Here is a 23354-nt window from a genome sequence, read left to right as displayed (position 1 = left end):
AAGAAAATGCAAATTATTATGTTCTGTTCAATATCGTCTAGTTATTGTATTTATCAGTACAGTATTTGATGCAAAATCAAATAATATATAATGCACTCATAAATATGTGAAATATGATACATTGATGGACGCGAATGAATTAATCAGTCACTGATTAGACAACGTTGTACACTTGCATGCCAAATAACACAAGAAAAAATCCCAAACCCGAAATAGTGCACGTGATTTTGTAAAAACACGTATTAATTCACAATCGTACCATCCCATATATACCCGAAAAACATCTCCTCTTCATCATTTTCTTTTTGCCACCAAACTTAAGTAGAATCTTTGCATGCTTTACCCACATCACAGAATCCAACGAGCTGTGCTCCACATTACGAGCAAATGACGCCTGAATTTACCGCGTCCACTCCGCAAGGATGACGGTTGGAAGCAAAAGCAGTTAAAAAACCAGAACTGAAAGAAGTTTTTTAGTACACTGTTAATTAGAAACAGAATGGTGTCATTTCCGTAGATAACTGTGTCCACGAGGTCAATCTAATCCAGCAAATCTCCACTAAAAACAAACAAAACCATAATTCAAAAGTCCGACCATTTTTCCCAGCCTTCTTCTTCCCCTATCCATCTCCCTCTTCTGCCTCTCCTCTTCTCTTTCTCTTCTCTTAACTTATATTATACTAGTAATAGACGTACAGATATACAGAGATACGTAGAATTCGTCTCTGTGAATACAGTAGATACTTGACTTCTATATGTAGAATCCGAACTTGTTCATTCCAATATCTAACATCAAACTTCTCCGCATACCCCCCGTATTCCCATTCCCACAAAATTAAGCAAGGGCGGAACCGTAATTCTGCTCCACCCCTTACCAAATGGACTCACCGAGGACGAAAGCAGCAGCATCCTCGGCGCGAGATACCACCAACTCATCGTCAGCAACATCCCGGCAACCTCTCGCCGGTGCCGCCACGTCGTCGGGGAGGTCGTCGGTCATCGAGTCCTTGAAAGGATGCACTCTGGCGGGTATCCGGATCCCAAAAGAGGAGCTACGGAAGAAGATCACTATTCCGGAATATCTACGGATAGCCATGAAAGAATCCATCTTGGCTAAAGATGTTAATGCCCCCGCCGCCAAGGTTCTTTTCGACGCCGCGCATGCTGCCGGGGCCGAGGCTTCGACCCCGCCGGAGGGCCCACTTATTGTTTTTATTAATTCCAAAAGCGGTGGGCGACATGGGCCGGAGCTTAAAGACCGGTTGCAGTGTCTCATGGGTGAAGAACAGGTCAGAGGTCGCTCCGTCTTTGACTTTTTCTCCTCCTCCTCCTCCTTCATTTGTTTTCAATTTTTTTAAATTTATTTTTGTATTTCTTTTTTTTTTCCCGATTTTTGGTTGTTCCTTTTTGGCATTTGCATACGTTTATGTATGATTGGTTTTGTGTATTTTTTACGTAATCACGTACTGTGTGGGGTCCACTAGCTGGTTTGGTACACGGAGACTGCTTTGTCTTCTCATTTAGTTCTCTTTACTACCTGGGAAGCCAGCCGTGTGCACCTGCTGAAGTAGTAATGTTCAAAAAGATTTATTTTTGAATTTATTAGTTATCAGAATGATTTATGCTGGTCCTAGTGTACTAGTGATTTCGGGTTTTGTTTTGTTTTGTTTTTTTTACTTTTACATTTTTTTCTGTGCCTTATTCTTGGGAAGGAGGTTGGTTTAGGACAGTTCGGTTTGTAGGTGGAATGTGGTTTGGTAGTGGGTTTGTACTTAGATGTGGAATTTTATTGAAATCGAGATTTAAGGTTTTGTCATGGAATTTTTGCTATATCTAGTTGGTGGTAAGTATCAGGCAAAAGGTGTTTTTGTTTTTCAGAAAAAAATTGTTTAGGATGAAGGAGGAAGCAGGATTAGAGCATGGGACTGAGAGTATCTAACCACCCGTTGTAGGATCAGGAATAAGCAATGCATTTTTCAATCTTCAGTGAAAAGCGTTAAATTTGCGCCAGGAGCATATAAGCTCTCTCTCTTTTTTTTTCTTTTTTTTTTTTTAAGAATAAACATCGTAATTTATCATGTACTTTGAATTAGTAGACTATATTTGAAAAAAAAAAAACCTTTAAGACTTTTTCTTTTTTATTATCTTCGATTGATTTCCTGGATAGATTCATGAACTTTAGTGAAATCTATCTACTTTCGCTCATTTTTGGAGATTTAAATATCAAAAATTTAGTTTGACTTCTAGGAAAGCAAAAGGTCTGGTGTACCAACTGTTTTTCTTGAAATTTGGTATTTCTCAATTTAGAACATGCCATTCACTGAGCATCATCAATATTTTCTCTGCCACGGGAGATAATTTGAAATTATGGTTTGCTTTGCAAAGTGGCCTTCCCATTTCCCATGAAGTTTTTGTCAACAACATTAAACTCATCTCGAGCTGGAACCCAAAACTTTACAGCTTGAACATTAACCAGATAGGTTTTGTTTGCTATCCCCTTATGTTGCTGTGTCCTCTCCTCGATTGTGATTATTCTTTGGTATAAATTTGCTTCCTTTCTCTGAAATGCTGCCAGGTTTATGACCTATCCCGTGTGAAGCCACATGAATTTGTTCAGTACGGATTGGGTTGCCTGGAGAAGTTCTCTACTCTTGGCGACAGCTGTGCTAATGAGGTCCGAGAGAAGCTTAGGGTGGTGGTATGGATGCTTTTTCAAACTGAAAGTTTTTCTTTATATGAACTTTGAATATATTGTTTAAGCATTGAAATTTTTCTCAAATTTGTCAGCTAGAATGCCGCGTATTCTATTGTCCTAAGATTTTGAATATCTCAGTTTCAGGAGATTAAGTTGGTAGGCTAATTTGACAGGTTGCAGGTGGTGATGGAACTGTAGGATGGGTGCTTGGATGTCTAGGGAAGCTGCATAAACAGGGCCGCAATCCAGTTCCAGCTACAGCAATTATTCCACTCGGTACAGGAAATGATCTATCAAGGAGTTTTGGTTGGGTAAGCCTTTCATCTGCATCTACTTTCCAGGGTTTCTCTTCTCTGTCATTCCTGAGTTTTCTCTTAAACTGTTCCAGGGTGGTTCATTTCCTTTTAACTGGAAATCAGCCATCAAACGAACACTTGATAGCGTTCCAAATGGTCCAACATGCCGGCTTGATAGGTTAGTATTGTGATTACTTTGCCCCCTAGTATATTCTGTCTTCTGATTCTGCTGCTTCTCTCACAACAACTTTTTACATGTTTGAACTTTATTTTATTGAAATTTAACAGCCCAATTAGATATGTTAGAGCCTTAGGTTACTTTAAAATGTTTTCTTCCATTTTCTGTTTGGAGTGGGGGAGGGGGTGCAAGGGTTGTATCTCTGCAGCCATGTTTGAAATATTGTCAATAGAGGTCTCTTGTACTTATTATATGTTTAACTAGCAAAACTACAAATGGATCGTAAAACTATTGATGGATCTGATTGCTGATTGCATCGTCATTTTGACAAGTAGAAAACAGTTTCAAAAGTAACCTAGCGGCATCTTTTTTGGTTTCCTTTTTCTGCTTTAATGGTTTATATAGATGCTTATGACTCATAATGGAATTGAGAAGCTTCTGTTTATGGGTCTATGCATTTTCTGTAACCATCCTTTCTTTTTCAGTCAAAATACCTCGTTAAATATGCTCTTCCTAGACGTTTTCTGAATGTACTTTCATATGCAGTTGGAATCTTGTTCTATCAATGCCTGCTGGTGAAGCATTGGAGACTCCTTATTCTTTGAAGCAGTGTGAAGAGATAGCTCTTGACGAGGTGGTTAAAAAAATTGCACTAGAAATATGTTAGTGTTGATTGTTTGCTTTTTTTGCCGGTGTAGTTTAACCCATTTCCCTGGCTGCAAATTGTCATGATGCTGTTGCACTTAGATGTGTAGGAGTTCATTAATCCTTTCATGTTAGTGTTAAGATTAGAAAGAGTAGGATGAGAAATGTTTTATGGGATGTTATAATATAGTTGATAGCAAGTGTTAGATCTGCTGAATATCATGTCGAGTAGATAGTGATTGCCTCTTTTAATCCTGAGTCCATAAATCGAAATCCACGTGTTGTCATGTTAATAATATTGTCCGGAGGTTTAAGCTTAAACTTTTGCACAAGGCCTTCAGCTTTTCCACAGGTTCAGGAACTTAAGTAATTTGGAGACAATATTGATATACTTGTATACTTTTGTACCTTACTAAGAAAGGTAGATGGGCACAGTTTTGACTATCACGATGCAGATCCCTGCCATTGGCAAAAGGAACAGAATTGTCCTGTCATTTTCATCTGCTTCTTTATGACTCAACTCATGACGCTCAAGTATATATTGGAAAGTATGCTCAAAGGTGAGAAGATTATTTACCGGTCCCATTGAGGGAAGTTTTGTATGAAATGCAGGTCTGGACCTTAGAGATTTGAAACTTTCCAGTCTTTTTGAAAAGAAACTTAGGCACTTGATAGTGTCTTCCTATTTACTCATTTAAGTAGAAGAGTTCTAAGCCAAGTATTGGGTTTTTATAATACATCCAAGACTTTTGGGGTCCTGATTTGTTTTCCTTGTACCTAGTTATCACAATTATGATGCCCCATTTTCAGGGAGAAAAAGTTCACTGTTTGATTGCTTTTGGTTTTTCTTTTGAATTCTTTTCCTCGTGCACTTCCTTTGGCGATAACATGACAGTGTAAATCGGCACTCTTTAGTAAGGTTTTTCAATGCAGATGTATCTGTCCACTATATAAATGCATTTTTATGCTCTCCTTCTTGCCGTTTCGTTCTTCATCTTCTCTCTCTCTCTACCCCTCGCTGTCTTGGGTCCACTTGGGTGGGAAGTGGAATTTGTAAGGGTGGATTTTTGGGAACCAAGCTGTTTATCAGTGACATACATGTGCATAGGTGGACATCTGAGTATATTTGTGTCTATAGATATGATGTTCATGTACAGAAGTATGGATATGCATAAGTGTATGGTGAAGATCATTTTCTGTATTTTCATTTTTTTGGTTTTATCTGGTTTCAGTTAAACTTGAATTTGCTAAGTGTTCTATTGTCTCCCTTCCTGTTTCTTTGAGTTGTTAGTCCAAATTAGCTCTGTTTGAATTATTGCCTGCATTCTTTTTTCTTCGTGATTCAACCTTACTCTGTGTTGTGAAGGGATTGGAGGTTGAAGGGGAGCTGCCGGAGAGGATGTCTTGCTATCAAGGGGTCTTCTATAATTACTTTAGCATAGGTATCCTTGTTTAATCTGAAGAAAGATTACAAATTTGCATGTGATTTTATTCTACTGAGTGTTTGATCTTCTGATTAATTTTCTGACGACTTCATCAGTTATCATATTGTACGATGGATCTCTTGTATCTTACAATCCACTTTGTACTGTGGTTTCCTTGTATGTCGTCTTCTTCTGTCATATTCTCTAACAAGGTGAAGCTTGTAGCTGTCTCTAAGATAAACTAGAGGCAAGCCTCAATAGGCCAAAAAAATTAGACTATTGTTGTTTTACTAAGTTGATTTTCTTGAAGCTAATTTGCTTTTTCCTGATGTTACAGTTGTTACTGAATATATCCTCAACCTAGTAAGCCCAAATCTTTAATTTGCTAATAAACAGCCATAGAACATTCCTATACCTTAAGCCATCTTCCTTTTTTGTTTTCTGTATTTCTTTTCCTTCAAACGAATGTTGCTTTCAAAAGATCTACTATTTTCCTGGCATTCTAAGTCTGACACCTTTTGAAGAGCTGAGGAAATACGAATTGGAAACAAAAGAGAGAGAGAAAAAAAGAAAAACAGGAACTATTTTGAAATTAATGACGTTAAAGTTTCTCCATTGCTTTCATTGCTATGATGATGATGATGATTGTGATATATTTTTGCATCTGTGTCTTTTTTATGGAAAAAACAGATGGTCATGGTAAAATTATTCACTTTTTCAGTTTGACTACAGGGATGGATGCCCAGGTTGCCTATGGCTTCCACCATTTACGCAATGAAAAGCCTTATCTTGCTCAAGGTCCTCTCTCTAACAAGGTTAGTGGCACCCTTCTATGTTTAGTTAAAAGGTTCAATTCCATAATTAGGATAATGTATGTAAAACTTAACTTTTCTGGCTTCAGTTACAAAATTTTTGAGTTATTTTTCCAGCCTATCAATTACTTTCTGAAGTTGTTGTCAACAGGTAATCGGAGTCTATTCTTAAGAATGCTCAAGAGCCCCATTGTTTGTCTTTCTGATATCAGTCATGTTTTGGCTACCTTTTCTGCCTTTAAATAGGATCAATTGCCCATGTATCTTCATTTAAATAAACTGGCATCATCCAATGATACATCACAGTTGCTATTAACTATTTGAAGGAAATCAGTTGTAAATTCTGTTCTAATTCATCCTCTATAGTTTCATGACTGTTTGTCAAGTTATTTTCTTTTCTGGTGAAATGAATGGCTAGTAAATTTATGTTTTTGATCATTTTGGGAATATATGCATGTTAAACTTTCCCGCTAAGATTCTTCTTCAATTTTAGCTCCATATGGTAATGGGGCTTTTCAGTTGCTTCAGCTTATATGAGATAATACATCAAATTCTGAGAATTTGTCACTGGAATGTTTCTGGTTTCAGTGGGTCTATCCACTATTCATTTCATATATTATTGTCTCTGGTGGTTTTATAGCTTACACATATACATATGTGCTTTATGTAAATATATAAACCTATTAATTTTTCCATCTAATTGTGAGTTGCAGTCCTTCAGTTTCCTTCAGAATATATAAATGTCCAAAAACAAAAAAGTTTAGTCAATAAACTCAGCTATGAAGTATTAATTCCAAAACGGTATTAAATTTTTTGTGATATCTATTTGAATATAGATGGCACTAAAAATTTTGTAGGCTTCTTTTAGCATTATTGATCTTGATTCATGAAAATAAAAGTTATTAGGTGACATAGTAATTGAAGCTTCATTATAATTGATGCTGAAATTATATTTATTAAATTTAGCATGTTCAAATACTAATAGTCTTTGCTTACCTCTTCGGCTGCAGTTAATTTACTCAGGATATAGTTGCAAGCAAGGATGGTTCTTCACACCCTGCAGCAGTGATCCAAGTTTGAGGTCAGGATGTAATTTCCTCTGATTTGCCATTTTGTTTTGTCTGCTTGTCTTTTATGTTCACATGTAATTCTAGTCTGAAAGTTTTATGGAGTGGTGCATTAAAGTCATCTTTTGCTATCTACTCTCTTCTGAATTTATACAATGTATGTCAATATTTTCATATTATGCTAATGCATCTTATATTCTACTTGAAATTTGGAAGAGATGAGGGGGGAGTTTTTCTTCGGTTATTCTTTGGATGCATTGTTAACAAATGCTAAAAGTAGCTTCCCCTTTCTGCTGTGAGAAAGAAGCATCCTCAACAAGGGCTTTTTGGTTGTTAACTGACGTAGCTTTTGTATGTTGATACTATATCTGCCATATTTGCAGTAGTAGGTCTTTTACTATTATTGAGTTTCATGTGTTTGCAGTTCTGCTTGTTTGGTTTTCCATATCTTTCATACACAATTTCATGTCAGCATAGCACAATGCTCTGTAAAACCTGCAGCTTAACTGGTTGAACCATAGTTTCCTGTGTACTCCTTGTGTTAGTTTTTCCTGTATTTTCTTCTGAGAATCAATATTTGACATATCCAGAATTGGGAAGTATAATAGCTGTAATAATGATATCTGATACTATTGTTGCTTTACTTATTGTACAAGTATTTTGAGGCTATTTATAGCTTGGCTGTTTAGTCATATAGGGTATGTTTGTCTTGGTTAATTAACTAGATATTTGCCATTCATTTTTCGATTTAGGGGACTGAAGAACATTTTGAGGATACACATAAAGAAGGTCAATTGTTCAGACTGGGAGCAAATCCCTATTCCAGCTAGGTTTGTTTTACTATATAAATATTTGGTGATTTTAATGGTTGTTTCTGACAACTCAGTTTGTTGTTCATGCTCTGATATGTAATTGCATTTAGCATGTCTAAGATTATGTTGTAGATGTTGCAGAACTCAAATTTAATGGTTAGTGTTGATAAGAAATCTGTCAATAAAAGTACCCGAGTCATTAACACAAAAAGATGCATAGATACAGAATATAGAATTATCTTTATTTTTTTTCTTAAGGATTCGTTGAAGTACAGTGATCTCTTTGAATATACAAGGCAAGTTAATCTAACTAGTATTGATGAGTAATGACTTCAATGAAATTACATGAGTGATTAACCATCTTGACTTATGCCTACATGATGATTGGGTATAAAAATTCAACATGCATTGGTTATAAATATTCTAAAGATTTTTATGCCCCACTAAGCCCGGCTACTTGCAACAAGCTGTTCCAAAGCAAGTGACATCCACAAAGATAGCCAACAGATTTCTGGGATATAAGTTTCTCATGCAAATTTTGTATATGATCTCGAGTGATAAGTAAGCAAATCAAAGGATTCTGGCAGTGTGAAGAAGCCATTTCATCTAGATGATTCTTTTAGCGGACACTATTTGTAGTAGGGTCGGTTTGGATTGCGAGCCTGTTGCCCCCAATTTTGACTTCACATCCTTGCCAATTCGGTTATTTCTTATTGTGGCTTATCTTTATTAACCTTCATGTAGCACAATTTTCAACTGATAACTGAAGTTTGTGGCTGTTGTTTGCATATGCTCAGCTTCACAATGATTTCTTGTTGCAGTGTTAGATCTGTAGTTGCTCTAAATCTTCCTAGTTATGGAAGTGGAAGAAACCCATGGGGAAATTTGAAGCCAGACTATTTGGAAAAGGTAAATGTCGTTCCAACCCAAGGCTTAGAATAGAACGGTAATGTGCCTCTCACCATCTCTCTTGCAGAAAAGATTTGAAGGTTGGCAAGACTAAATGGTTCTCTTATAATTGAGTATTTTTTTTTTGATGCAAATAAACATTATATCGATTGCACTGTAATGGGCTAATGGTACCCTTGTAGGTCATCTATCACCATAAATGGTGGTAACCTGGTCGGTTGACCATTCTGGACTTCTATTTTAATTGTTGACATGTTGTAGTCGTTTGATCTATTTATTATTTTGTGAGCTCTTTAACATTAGTGACTATAATTGTAATTAAAATCCAGATTAAGAGTATTAAGTAGAACTTGCAAAACTGTTGTTTCTTCCTATTTCCTGAAGCGCAACATATACCATTGTGTAATTATTTCTACTTTCACCTTTTCTCTTAACACATTTTAAAATGGTTATATACAGTTGCTGTAGATTGCAGATATTTGCATATATTTTCCCTGTTTTCGACTATTGAATTGCTGCTTCTGCATTGCCTTTTTCTTGCTTCTAAATCATAAGTTCACCTGAAATACACACACACACACACTGTTTGACTTGAAGCTTTCGTAGATAGTTCTCAAAGAACGCATGTTATTGCATGTTGATATGGTCTCCTTCTCCTCAATTGTTACTTTTCAGAAAGGCTTCGTTGAAGCGCATGCTGATGATGGTTTGCTAGAAATTTTTGGTCTGAAGCATGGATGGCATGCTTCAATGGTTATGGCTGAAGTGATCTCTGCCAAACACATTGCACAGGTACTGCAAGCAGAGTGTCAGCACAAATAAAATAATATGGTCGTGACATCCGCACTTTAATTAGGTTTTGCTGGTTGGAGTTAATGTTTGCTTTGACGGTCGACTAAGTCTTGAGTTCTAATGGCTTTCCCAGGCTTCAGCTATTCGTTTTGAGCTCAGAGGGGGAGAATGGAAAGAAGCTTTCATGCAGATGGATGGTGAGCCATGGAAGCAGCCAATAAACAAAGATTTTTCGACATTTGTTGAAATGAAGAGGGTACCTTTTCAGTCAGTTATGGTTCATGGAGACTAAATTCAACAGCTCCTCTGGTTTTCTGGACAACTATGAATGACATTGCGAGAGCTTGTCTGCCTCTGTGATTATTGTAAATCTTTTTTTTTTTTTTGAACCTAATGTTATAAAGTTTACTGCCTTGGCTATTTGTGTACAAACACCGCAGTTTTCAACCCTTGTAACTAAAGTCCCCGTTGCACGCTTGTTTGTCTGCAACAGTTTCACATTTGCATTAGACTTTGTAATATTATATAATTTCATCAAAGAATTGCAAAGTTCTTGCTTTACTTCATAAATTTAGTATTTCTCAGAGGCTATTGGTACGATGAGTTTTCATACTCTTGTCTAACTTGTACAGTTTGGTTGTATGGGAAGGGATCGATTAAATTTACCATCATGTGTGCTGATTTTTTTTGTGGCTGGTAGGCTTTTTCTTTTATAAGAAACATATGTCCATTCTTTTATTGTAATCAATTCTGCAACACGCACAGAAAAATAATAACGTGAATTCTCGAGAAAACAATAATAACGTGATTATAGGAAAAATAATATCGTGAGTAGAGAAATTCTCGAGAGAACGGAGCTTTTTTTCAGTTCCGTGCAAAGGTGAGAATTAATGTGGTACGCCATTTTTTTTTTTTTTTTTTTTTTTTTTTTTGCAGATTCTAGAACATAGACTGTGAGGATGTGTTCTACAAGAAATGACCGAAAAAGTTGAATGCAAAATGCAGCTTCTACAGAGACTTTTATGAAGGATTTTAGCTGCTTTTGATGACCGCATAAAAACATATGAGTAGATAGATAGATTTAAAATATCTCAGAATCGAATATTTGAGTTTGAGTCTAGCTGATTTATAACACACGCTTTAGGTAAGTAAATATTGAATTGAAGCAACCCATCCGTAGGTGGGGACGTGGGGTATATACGCGGTTTGGAATCTTTGGAGATATAAATGACAAAAAATACTCTTTTGTTTCTTTCTTGCCATTGGATCATGGATAGCCAGTTGCATCAAGACTTCTGACTTATCCTTACTTTTGGATCGTGTCTAGACCGGTTCGAGTTAGGGAGGCTCATACCATAGTTAGTTCCATCATGTAGATGTAGTCCTATTCATCTACTTTACGCAATCCAAGGTACAAATTTGGTTTGTTTGGATTTGCACCTCTTTTTAATTATAAACAAACACGTTTCTCAATTACTTTTTTTTTTTTTTTTTAAATTTCACATCCATCCTATCACAAAAAGATCTACAACATACATCGTCTCAAATAATCTCTTCACTGAAATTCATCAAAGAAAATGAAGCTCCATGGCATCAAGCTGCTAAAGTGTGGCCAATCTCCATTGGCAGTCAGAAGCATTACATTCAATTCTTAATTCTTAAAGACAGCCTGGGCACTCCAAACTCCAACGATGTTGAAAGGCTTTCTGTAGATGATGGCCTGAAGATCAAGACGTTTAAAACATCTTGTGGATCTGGATGGGAAAGAAATTCTTTGTCCTATCTACGAATGCAAAAATATGTACTTTTTGAATCTCAACCACGAATGCATGAGCTAGAGAGGAGAGGAAGGATCATTTTGTAGTTACGTACGTGACAATTAATGATGGGGTAACATCTGTGGAAATTTCTCATCAAATCAACCAGCCCATCCATGTATATGTTTTGACTGCCCATTTCACAACACCAATGCAACTGTGACAAGGGAGTAGTTGATGTTAGCATCAAGAACAAATTAGTTTGTTGATGTTACTGATGCATAGAATTTGGAGTTGCCGGATCAAATTTCGTGGAATCTTTGGCTCATTAATTGTAACTTTGCTTGAATATAAAATAAAAGGATGACTAATTATCAATGCATTGCGACCGCGACCTGGATGACATAATAGGTTAGCACGAAACAAGTGTGCCACCAAGAAGGCAGGTCCTGGTTGTGTGTTTGGATAGTAAATTATTTGAGATAATTTTGTGAAAAAAATACTGTAACACTTTTTTTTTGATGCGATGTATGCGAGATAAAAAAGTGATTGAAAAATGTGTTGATGGTGCAAGTTAGTCAGTGTATGTTAAATAAGGTGTAAATAACGTGCATTCCAAACACAAGTGTCCGCGTCCCTGAAGTGTTGTATCTATTGCATGCCACGCTTTCTAGGCTAAATTTTGGAGTCAAACTAATTTCTTGAATTTTGAGCCATATTATTTTCTAGAATGTGTTCTACCTGCTGCCGGAAATTTCGAGTGTGTTTGGATTGTAAGTTATTTGAAATATTTTTACTGTAGCATTTTTTGTGATGTGATGTATGTGAGATAAAAAGCTAATTGGGAAGATAAAAAGGTGTATTGGAAATTGTAATGGTGATGTCAGCAAATATATTTGGCCAAATAATTGGCTATCCAAACACACTCTTCATTTGACTAGACTATAATTGAAATATTCCTAAAGGAGACATGATCAAAATGCCCAGTAAAATTTACTCCAAATTCTCTTTGTAGAACAGCATGAATTGTCTAATGCCAGTTTCAGAAATGATTGTGTTAATTCCCTGGTCCAAACCTTACTCCGCCTACTTTCCAAGAAACTTCAAGCTCCATGAGATCCCATTCCTATTTCCAAGTGCATTCGCACTGTACCATTCTAATTGCTACGGGCTCCATAGTCCATACTGAAGATTGAATTCGTCAAACTTCTCCCAGTCAACTTGTAGAGAGGGAGAAAAGGGGCCCCGCCGGGGGGATTGGGTGTAGGAAGGAGGGCAGAAAAAGACTCGTACTCCCTTACCACAGCTCTCAGAATCGAATTCAGGGCTGCCATGTGGTTTGAGTACTCTTCTGCCTCAAGGAAGAGGAGAAGTTCAATCTATATATATCATCCCAAAATTGTCTGATGGAACCTTAGATTGGCTATTAAATACACCATCATTAATTCTTTATAAGACTAAGAAAAAGACTTTGAACAACAGGGCCAAAAGTTAAAAATGCCTCTAATGAGAAATTGCAATTTCAACATGCTTACTGTCAAACGCTTCCTGTCCTTCAAGTACGTGATATTTTTTCTGATGTGGGATGGAGGGTTTGCTACTGCTGCAGCTGGAGATGAAGGAAAGAATGCAACTGCAGCGCCAACTCATTTCTCAGTACACATTGGAACAGTTCTTGATTACAATACTTCCATGGGAGCCATGGCAGATTTATGCATTTCTATGGCGCTCTCGGATTTCTATGCTGTGCATTCAGATTATCAAACGAGATTAGTTATTCACACGAAATATGCTCATGATGAATTGGATGGAGCATCCGCAGGTTATAATGGAAAATTTTTGCTTCTAGTTTTGAAATTTTTGCTGCTACGTCATTGTCATAATTGAAGTCCTATTTTTAGCAGTTGCAAATATTTGTTCCTCCATCTCAGCATTGGTTATGTATCACCTTTTTATTGAAGTTGTCTGTGTTCATTTGTTGTTTCCATAATGCTTCTCGATGCATAATGGTATGCATAGAGGTTCTTTCTCTTCTGATTATGACTCTAAAACTCATCTTTCCTTCACATACATATTACTCCTTAACTTGAAGCATATTTATTTGACGTGTTCAATTTGGTGATTGAAATGTTAATACTATCAAAGTTTTGGATTTGAAAGCCTCCAAAAGATTTTATTGATGGAAAGAAATGTCAAAGTCTTCCCCTATATAATCCAGGATGAAAGAAAATGAACTCTGATACATAACCTTGAATTTTCGTTGGAGCATACAAATCGTACTATTTGAAACAGTTCTCAATGATGTAAAATACAAAAATTTACCAGGACTAACACTGTTTTCTTGGAATGGAATGCAGTGTTTGAATTGATGCAGAATGAAGAAGTGCATAGCATTTTGGGCCCACAAATGTTGACAGAAGATGAATTTGTGGTGGAACTAGGAGGAAAAGCTCATGTGCCTGTTATATCCTTCAGTGCTAGAACTCAATCTCTTTCCTCAAGACAAAGTCCTTGCTACATTCGGACAACACCAGATGATTCAAACCAAGCGAAAGCTCTGGCTGCCCTCTGCCGAGGATTTGAATGGCATGAAGCAGTCATTTTGTATGAAGATTCTGATTATGGCAGTCAATTTCTTTCCAGGATATATGATGCATTCCAAAAGGATGACATTCGAGCAGCTTATGTGGTCCCAATCTCGACATCAGCTGCAGACCATCACATTCGGAAAGAACTGTACAGACTGAAGAGAATGCAGACTAGGGTCTTCCTGGTGCATATGGATGCCCAACTTGGATCTAGGCTTTTTCTTCTTGCCAAACATGCCGGAATGACAAGTGAAGGGTATGCCTGGATCATTACTGATGGCATAGGAAATTTCATGAACTCTATCGATTCTGATGCTGTTGATTCCATGGAAGGTGTTTTAGGCCTAAGGCCTTATGTACCAGCATCAAGAAATCTAGAAAATTTCAAAACCAGGTGGAAGAAGAATATGCTTCTGATGAAACCTGAGAGTACATTGACAGAGCTAAATGTGTATGGTTTATGGGCATACGACACAATTTGGGCATTAGCGATGGCAGTGGAAAAAATTGGACCCGTAAATCTTGGCTTCTTGGAGTCAGGCAACAGCAAGAATGGAAGTGAGATTTTTAATCTAAGAATTTCTCAACTGGGCCCAAGACTTCTAAGAGAGCTCCAAAATACAACATTTGAAGGCTTGTCTGGAGAGTTCCACTTAATTGATGGACAGCTGAAACCTTCACCTTTGGAGATATTCAATGTTTATGCAACAGGAGACAGAGCAATAGGTTACTGGACACCGGATGGAGGAATAACACGAAAATTAGCTTTAACAGGTAGCCTGAAATATTCAACTTCCACAAAGGAATTAAAAAGCATTGTCTGGCCTGGAGATTCAGTAAAGCAGCCAAAAGGTTGGTCTATTCCTTCAACAGGGAGATTAAAAGTGGGGATCCCTAAGAAAAATGGTTTCACTGAATTTGTCAATATTTCAACAGATCCTCAGACAAAGCAGGTTAAAGTCTCTGGTTATTCAATAGACATATTCCTTTCTGCATTGCAACAGCTACCTTTCAGTGTTGATTATGAATTTATTCCTTTTATAAATGAAAGTGGACTCAGTAATGGAACATATGACGAACTTCTTCAAAACATACTAGGCAAGGTTGGTATCTTCTCACCTCTACTTCTCTTTCTTTCTACTTGTTACTCAGTTTTGGGATGCTTGGTAAATTGACATATATAAACGATGAATAAGTATACAATCATTCTGATATAGCTTTTCGTTCGTTTTGATGATGAAATAGAATTTTGATATGGTGGTTGGTGACACAACGATTTTGGCTGACCGGACAAAATATGTTGATTTTACACTGCCATACTCTGAATCCGGAACTGTTATGGTGGTTAAACCCAAAAAAGAGAAAGACATGTGGGTATTCAAAAAGCCTTTTAGTTGGGATCTTTGGCTAACGATCGTCAGTAGCTGCATTGTTATTGGAATAGTCCTTCGAATATTAGAGAACCGAGCAAAGAAGGATTCGGATTCTCTTAGACCACATGAACAGCAACTTGGCTTGCTCTTTTGGTTTCCAATTGCAGCTCTCGCTTTTCCTGAAAGTAAGTTACCATAGCTCTCACTTTCTAGTGAACATCCCAAATTGTTCTTTTCATTTTCCATGCCTTTATTACACAAAGAACATATTTTATGTTCTGTGTTATGTCTTCTGCAAATAAATAAATGAAATAGCTTTTACCTTCTGCTGCTAACAGGGAATATGGTTGGCAACAAGTGGTCGAGGTTCGTGTTGGCTGTATGGTTGTTCATGGCTTTCATCCTGATGCAGAGCTATACAGCAAATTTATCAGCAATGTTTACAGTAGACCAGTTTGATTTCAGATTGTCCGATGATTATAACGTTGGCTGCCAAGCAGGTACCTTTATGAGGAATTTCTTGATAAATCGTCTCCACATTAATTCGTCAAGGATCAAAGAATACTCAACCATTGATGAATATCATGATGCCATGTCTAAAGGCAGCAAAAATGGAGGAATTGATGCCATTTTTGATGAAATCCCTTATATGAAACTGTTTCTTGATCGATATGATTCCAAATACAAAATAGTTGGACCTACATACAGGACGGATGGATTTGGCTTTGTGAGTAATCTAACCGTTTTCTCTCTTCCTGTTAGGTCGATTTTCCCGTTTCGATGTTGATGATTTATCTATTATGGCAATAATTTACTTCTAAATCTAGAGAATTTTCTTCTAATTCTTATTGTTCGTGAAAATTGCCAGCACCAAATCATTTTTCTTTCTGAAATACATCTGATGATATGCAGTAATTTAACATTATAATTTAACAATGTTGATCCAGGCACTCCCATTAGGATCTCCACTGGTAGTCCATTTCTCAAGGGCAATCCTTGCAGTCACAGAAGCTACAAACCTGACTGCAATAGAGCAGAAAAACTTTGGACTTAAATACTCTTCTGATAATCAAAATGATGCAATCAACAAAGCTAGCCCCAGTTTAACTGCTTACAACTTTGGAGGGCTTTTTATCATAATAGGCTCAGCATTGATATTTGCACTGTTCTGCTCCGAGACTCCAGTTGGTCGAAGACTCGCAGTGGCAACATCTTATGGCCACAAATGTTTCTCTTTCCTATCAGTCAGAAGAAACGGCAAATCAAGGGTTCGCTCAATGGTCCATGCTGATCCCAATGGAGATTCATCTAGTGAAGAAGAAGTTCGAGGGTCTGACCGGTTCAATGTAAATGATTTGTCAGGACCAGGCATACATCATGATTCAGGGCAAAGCCATCTAATTACTCCAGCTAGAGATGGTGAAGCTAATGAAACTGTGGAAAGTGATTCAATCCAGGAAGTTCAGCTAACTGATCAAACAAGCACCGATGTTTCAGCTAGACAAACTGGTTCTTGAATAAGCATATAGGAATGTAAATATTTCAGACAGGATAGAAAAGGGAATCCCAGGCTTCAATGGTTTCAGCAAATAGTTCTTGCAGCCAGCTTTTGGGATGCAGATGATCCGGGACAAACATGAGCGGGAGTTATTCATGCTGGTTAATCTGTAGACCTTTTAACTGCGCCTGTGCTCTAGCCTTTTAAATAGAGCTTTGGGTACAATACATGTAGACAGCTACTTTATCTTGCACTGTAACCATGGTCGAGTTGGTTTGAGCAGCTACCAAAAAAAAAAAAAAAGGGATTGCGTGGTTACATAATACGGCACATATTTTGCCTTTGTGTCTAATAATGGAATGAAATTAATAGTGTAATAAGTAGCTTGGAGTCATTCAGCTAACAAATGGAATGGCTTGGAGTCATGTTTATGTTTGATTTTAGCTTGTCGTATATATTTATTGATGAATTAATTGTCTTTTTTTCTTGGCCAATGTTCTATTTTGATTCAAGATGAGGAATTTTCTCGTAGATGCAACTTCCATTTAGAAGCAATTTGGCTCAAAACAGTTTCTCGTTTTCACACATTTATTTATTCACGAGCAAAAAATTATTGCTATTCTTTTACTCCTTAATCGATTATCTAGACCGTAAGGTTGGTGGGATGTTGACTGGGAAATATTCAATCATAAAAGCAATATGCTTTCATGCATTTTGAACAAGGCAAAAAAATGAATCGATTTTTAGCCATGGCCACGTAAAGAGTGAGTGAGTGACTCAGACGCAGAGATTAATTCTTGCGATTGTATCTTTGGCGTTGAATTCTAAATGTTCAAGACAATTACAGACGCGTATTCTCATGAAAGTCCACTCTAATGGTATGGTAGGTAAAGAGTGGAAAATAAGTAAAAATAAATATTACTATGTAGAGACAACATGAAGATAATAAATACTTAAAAAGAAGGTAACTGTACGTAAAACACACACTACCATTAGTTACTTTGAAAGTTTCTTTTCCATTACTCGCTTAGCTCCACTTTTACCCAGGAAATCAAAGTTGACAAGAAGCAAGATTATTAAGTCAACTGCAAGCAGGTGTTTAACTTTTTGCTTCTGTCGTCGGTAGCTAATTATTAGGTATCCACCTGCAGAACTGTACCCGCAGAACTACTGGAGACTTGATATTGAGGTTTTTTTTTTTTTTTTTTTGGCGTGGCGGCCGGAACAAAATTTTGGATACAATCACTAGAATCAACTTTGATACCCTGTCTTATCACTTAGTCTGAATGAATGAATTTACTATGTGAAGATCATGGCATCCTTCATAATTTACTTCAATATCATCTCTCAACCTCAATTAATTCTATGGTGAATTTCCACAGAAAGATAGAGAAAATATCTTATATAGCAACTCTTCAAGCAAGGTTGCGTGTTACTGTGCAAAATTTGATTGGTGGGACGTATTATTACGCGGATTTAAGAAGCGAGGTGGGAGGAGAGGGGAATTGAATCCAAGGCCTTTAATTTCTAAAATCTCAAGATTTTCAATCTTAGTCACTAGATTAAGGGCTTCTCAACAACCTGAGATATCTCTTGGCTAGTGGTTTCCAAGAATTCAAGATTTTATATACAGCATTTATCCGTCCCGTTAAATTAACTTGTTCTTGATTCATGTTAGCAATTTATCTGACCAATTTACTTTCCCAGGTCCTGACCTGACTCTCTGAATGTTCTAAGCAACTTTGTGTTTGCTAAGCAATCAGTTTCTAAGTAGCTTCGTCATTGTGCTGCTCTCATTTGCTTCTTGCAGTCAAGTTGGACTAATCAAACTTCTCATAGATCCATGTAATCCATGACTATTTTACTCAGTCATTCTTCCTCAAGGAAAAGTATACAATCTTTCAAAGTCAAATTTCTTCAAATAAATATAGCTACTATTAGGTAAACCATTATCCTTTACAGGGCTACTACATTTTGGTATCAGATACCTAGATCAAAAGAGAAACAGCTATTAAACTGGCCAGGAGTTCAGAATAGCCTACCGTGTTAGGACTTAAGAGGAATTACAAATTCACAATGATTAGAATTCAAGGGTTTGTTTCTGTTGCTTGCTTCCTTTTCTACCTTGCGTGGAAAATGGGCGCTGCTGCTGCAGCTGGAGATGGGTCAAATGGAACAGTAGCACCAACGCATTACTCAGTCCGCATTGGTGCTGTTCTTGATTCCAATTCTTTCATGGGGGCCATGATAGATGTATGTATTTCAATGGCACGTTGGGATTTCTATGCCACGCATGCAGATTATCGAACAAGACTGGATATCCACAGGAAATATGCTCACAATGATTTCGATATGACGTCTGCAGGTTTTATCTATGTGCATTTCGTTTTTAAAATTTGCTGTTACATCATTTCCGCTAGAACTCTCCATGTAGCACATGCAAAGTAAATTGTGGTCTGTATCATCTTCCTGTCATATATCCTTCTTTTCTTTTACTGCTGTAATATACTGCTTAAGGTAGAAGAATATGCATTGAAGGTCCTTTCTGATGCTGATAATCAAAAAGTCAAATCTAATGTCCCCTTGTAACATATTTATTTGCTGATTTAAGTATTTTTAAATGGCATCTTCAATGTCATGGTCAATATTATTGTGAGTGTGAAATTTATAGATAACACTACAACTGAAAAGTGTGAAAAAGATGATAATGGCAGGGGTGGCTATTTAGATCAAAGTTAGTATCAATAAAAAGGTAAAATACTATTATGGCCAAGAAATTAAGATCACGATGACTAATTTTTTGTTTTCTTCAAATGCAATGCAGTCCTTGAACTGATAAAGAATGAAGAAGTGCATAGTATTCTAGGGCCTCAAACATGGACAGAAGGTAAATTAGTACCGGAACTTGGAGGGAAAGCTCATGTCCCTGTAATATCCTTTACTGATAGAGGCGGTTCTCTTTCCTATACACCAAGCCCTTACTTCATTCGACCTGCACCAAATGACTTAGACCAAGCAAAAGCTTTTGCTTCCATCTGCCAAGGATTTGAATGGCATGAAGCAGTCGTTTTGTATCAAGATACTAATTATGCTACTCGGTTTCTGTCTATGCTGAATAAAGCATTCCAAGATGCTGATATCCGGCTTGCACACGTGGTTGCCATCTCAACATTAGCTGAAGACCGTCACATCATGAACGAACTGAAAAAATTGAAGAAAATGCAAACTAGGGTCTTCTTAGTGCATATGAATGCCGTACTTGGGTCTAGGCTATTTATTCTTGCCAAAAAGGCTGACATGATGAGTGAAGGATATGCCTGGCTTGTCACTCATAGCTTGGGCAACTCCTTGAACTCTATAGATTCTGCCGCCATTGAATGCATGGAAGGTGTTTTAGGTCTAAGGGCTCATGTACCTAAGACAAAGAATCTAGACAATTTCAGAAACAGGTGGAAAAAGAATATGCTTCTGATGAAACCTGACAGTACAGGGAGAGAGCTAAATGTGTATGGTTTGTGGGCATATGATACAGTTTGGGCACTGGCAATGGCAGTAGAAAATATTGGACCAGTAAACCCTGACTTCTTGGATATCAACAACAGCAAGAGTGGAAGTGACATGTTCGGTGTACAAATCTCTCAAATTGGCCCAAAACTTGTAAGAGAACTCCAGAATATAACATTTCAAGGCTTGACTGGGGAGTTCTACTTAATTGATGGGCAGCCGAAGGCTTCATCCTGGGAGATATTCAATGTGTTTGAAACAGGGGATAAAACGATTGGTTACTGGACATCTGATCAAGGAATTATGCCAAAATTTTCTTCGAGCACTAGACAATCATATTCAACTTCCATAAAGGAACTAAAGACCATTATATGGCCTGGAGATTCAGTAAAACAGCCAAAAGGAGTGGCTATTCAGAAATTAAGAGTAGGGGTCCCCAAGAAATATGGTTTCACTCAATTTGTCAATGTTCCAGACAATCTTCACACAAACCAGACTAAGATCACTGGTTATTCACTAGATATATTCCACGCTGTAATGGCGCAGCTGAATTTTAGTGTTGATTATTATGAGATCATCCCTTTTACAAATGAAAGTGGATTCAGTAATGGAACTTACAATGATCTTCTTCACAATGTAGGCAAGGTTGGTTTCTTCTCATTTCTGTGTCTTTGTTTCTAGATTTTCTCTTTGCTTTTAAGAACTGTTTGCTTGGTGACAGACTTACAGAGAACCAGTGTAGCATCAATCTGATATTGCTTTCTCTTTCTTTTGACGCTGCAATAGGCTTTTGATATAGCTGTGGGAGACATAACGATTTTGGCTGACCGAGCAGGATATGTTGACTTTACATTGCCATACTCTGAATCAGGAACTGTTTTGGTGGTAAAAAATAAAAAGGGGAAAGACATGTGGAGTTTTGTAAAACCTTTTAGGTGGGATCTTTGGCTGACAATTATCAGTACCTGCATTTTCATTGGGATAGTCCTCAGGCTTTTGGAGCATAGAGAAAATGAGAAGTCTGATTCTGCTGGAACAAATAATCAGAAATTTGAATTTCTCTTTTGGTTTCCAATTTCTATTCTTGCTTTCCCTGAAAGTAAGTTCTCCTTGACACGTTTTCTAATGAAATTACTAAACGTGCTGCTCCTTGACCAGTATAAATGTTGTAGAAGTTGCAGAGATTAGTATTTCCCTATCTTCTACATATAAATGAATAGTAAGTATTGAGCTATCAACTCAAGTAATATTATCTGTTCTGCTGCTAACAGAAAACATGGTTGCCAGCCACTGGTCGAGGTTTGTGTTGGTAGTGTGGTTGTTAATGGCTTATATCATGATGCAGAGCTACACCGCAAATCTATCAGCAATTTTCACAGTAGATCAGCTAGATTTCAGATTTTCAAATGACTATTACATTGGCATCCAAAAAGGTAGCTTTACAAAAGATTTCTTGGTAGATCGTCTCCATGTTAATGAGTCAAAGATCAAGGAATACTCAACTATTAAGGAATATCATTATGCCATGAATAAGGGGAGCGAAAATGGAGGAATTGATGCCATCTTTGATGAAATCCCTTATATGAAGCTGTTTCTTGATCAATACGACTCCGACTATAAAATAGTTGGCACTACATTCAGGACAGATGGATTTGGCTTTGTAAGTTCTCCCTCCCTCTTTGTGTGTTCCATTCAGGTATAATAGGACAGTATATGAGCACGCTTCAACACAGTCACATGCTCGGAAACATTTGTACAATATAAGATGTGAACTTTTAAATACAGATTTTATTGCTTGAGAAAATTGCAATTGTGTGCATTGACACGTGTTTCTTTATTTCTGTACAACAACTTCTATATTTATACTTGAAAATGTCATACAATGTTTCTCCAGGCATTCCCTTTGAAGTCTCCACTAGTTGTTAACTTCTCAAGAGCAATCCTATCTGTGACAGAAGATGAAAATATGAGTGCAATTGAGCAAAGGAATTTTGGACCTAAGTATTCCCCTTTTAATCAAAGTGATTCAGTCAACAAGCAAAGCCCCAGTTTAACAGCTTTTGATTTTGGAGGACTTTTTATTCTAGTAGCCTCAGCTCTGTTATTTGCATTGTTCTGCTCTGAGACCTCAGTTGGTCAAAAGCTGACTGAAAGGGTCAGGTACTATCACCACAGATGTTCCGTTTTCCTATCATTCAGGGGGAACGAACCAAAAGTTAACTCGACAGTCAATCCTGATCGTAGTGGAGATTCATCCAGTGAAAAAGAAAAAGGGCCTGATGTCTCTGATAGGCTAAATTTAGATGATTCGTCTGGACCAGGCACACCTGCCCGTGAATCTGAGCAAGGAAATGCGGACATTTCAGCTAAAGATGGTCAAGCAAATGAATCTGAGTCTGAGCAAAAAGACATTGCTGTTTCTGCAAGACAGATCAGTTCATGAAGTACTAGAAGCATGTAAATATTTCAGCAAGTAGGATATAATCTGAATATTTGTCTCAGGCTTCTTTGGTGCTTTTTGAGCAAAAAGTTATTCAAGTCACAACTTAGAGGGCTGAACATGTTGCATGAAGCTATTCCTTATGGTTCATCGATTTTTATTTTAGCTAGTTACTAAGCTTTGGTTCGCCTGTCTGTGAATCGATGAGGGGATCTGCATGATTGTTAATTTTTTGTTTATTTGGGTTCGATTATTTGTTTAACAACAGCAACATATTGTAGATTAAGTTGATTCATATTCCAGCTCCTAGTTGTAAATTTACTTTATCTAGTCTTTCATTTTTTCCCTATTCTATGCAGAAAATCCATACTGATTCACATATGATCTAGGAAAGCGTCCAAGCATTTTTTATGTCAAAAAACATGGATGCTGTTCCTTTAATACCAAATAATCATGCAAAGGTTGGGGCGTCCTTCTTTAAAGGAATGTAGAAGTGCACCTATTGGTACACAGGAAAATTTTCTGATTTGTCAAGATGTACGGACTCCAAAATTGGGGTCTCAT

General features: G+C 37.1%; 3 protein-coding genes across 4 annotated transcripts; all 3 read left to right on the top strand.

Annotated features, from left to right (window-relative positions):
- Positions 1 to 592: 592 nt before the first annotated feature.
- LOC113692178 (diacylglycerol kinase 4) lies at positions 593 to 10200 on the top strand. The gene is made up of 12 exons (XM_027210548.2): positions 593 to 1289; positions 2576 to 2698; positions 2869 to 3006; positions 3084 to 3169; positions 3716 to 3803; positions 5181 to 5256; positions 5971 to 6053; positions 7061 to 7131; positions 7870 to 7947; positions 8751 to 8838; positions 9514 to 9630; positions 9764 to 10200. The coding sequence occupies exons 1-12, from the start codon at positions 879 to 881 to the stop codon at positions 9920 to 9922; spliced, it is 1518 nt and encodes a 505-aa protein (XP_027066349.1). The 5' UTR covers positions 593 to 878; the 3' UTR covers positions 9923 to 10200.
- A 2516-nt stretch (positions 10201 to 12716) lies between these two features.
- LOC113692048 (glutamate receptor 2.2-like) lies at positions 12717 to 17326 on the top strand. 2 transcript variants are annotated; one of them, XM_027210386.2, is made up of 5 exons: positions 12717 to 13209; positions 13745 to 15078; positions 15221 to 15533; positions 15687 to 16075; positions 16296 to 17326. In XM_027210386.2, exons 1-5 carry the CDS (start codon positions 12885 to 12887, stop codon positions 16863 to 16865), a joined length of 2931 nt encoding a protein of 976 aa, XP_027066187.1. In that variant the 5' UTR covers positions 12717 to 12884; the 3' UTR covers positions 16866 to 17326. The 2 variants fall into 2 exon arrangements, with proteins under 2 accessions (XP_027066187.1, XP_071909054.1); XM_072052953.1 differs by having other exon boundaries at positions 15687 to 15848; positions 16296 to 16537.
- Positions 17327 to 18101: 775 nt separating this feature from the next.
- Positions 18102 to 23111, top strand: LOC113692112 (glutamate receptor 2.2-like). Its single transcript, XM_027210473.2, has 5 exons — positions 18102 to 19211; positions 19671 to 20995; positions 21137 to 21449; positions 21622 to 22010; positions 22245 to 23111. Exons 1-5 carry the CDS (start codon positions 18923 to 18925, stop codon positions 22791 to 22793), a joined length of 2865 nt encoding a protein of 954 aa, XP_027066274.2. The 5' UTR covers positions 18102 to 18922; the 3' UTR covers positions 22794 to 23111.
- Positions 23112 to 23354: the final 243 nt, after the last annotated feature.

The sequence above is a fragment of the Coffea arabica genome, chromosome 6c (assembly GCF_036785885.1).
Source record: "Coffea arabica cultivar ET-39 chromosome 6c, Coffea Arabica ET-39 HiFi, whole genome shotgun sequence".
Lineage (NCBI taxonomy): Eukaryota > Viridiplantae > Streptophyta > Magnoliopsida > Gentianales > Rubiaceae > Coffea > Coffea arabica.
The sequence above is the reverse complement of the archived record's forward strand: the minus strand, read 5'-3'. Positions and strand labels throughout refer to the sequence as shown.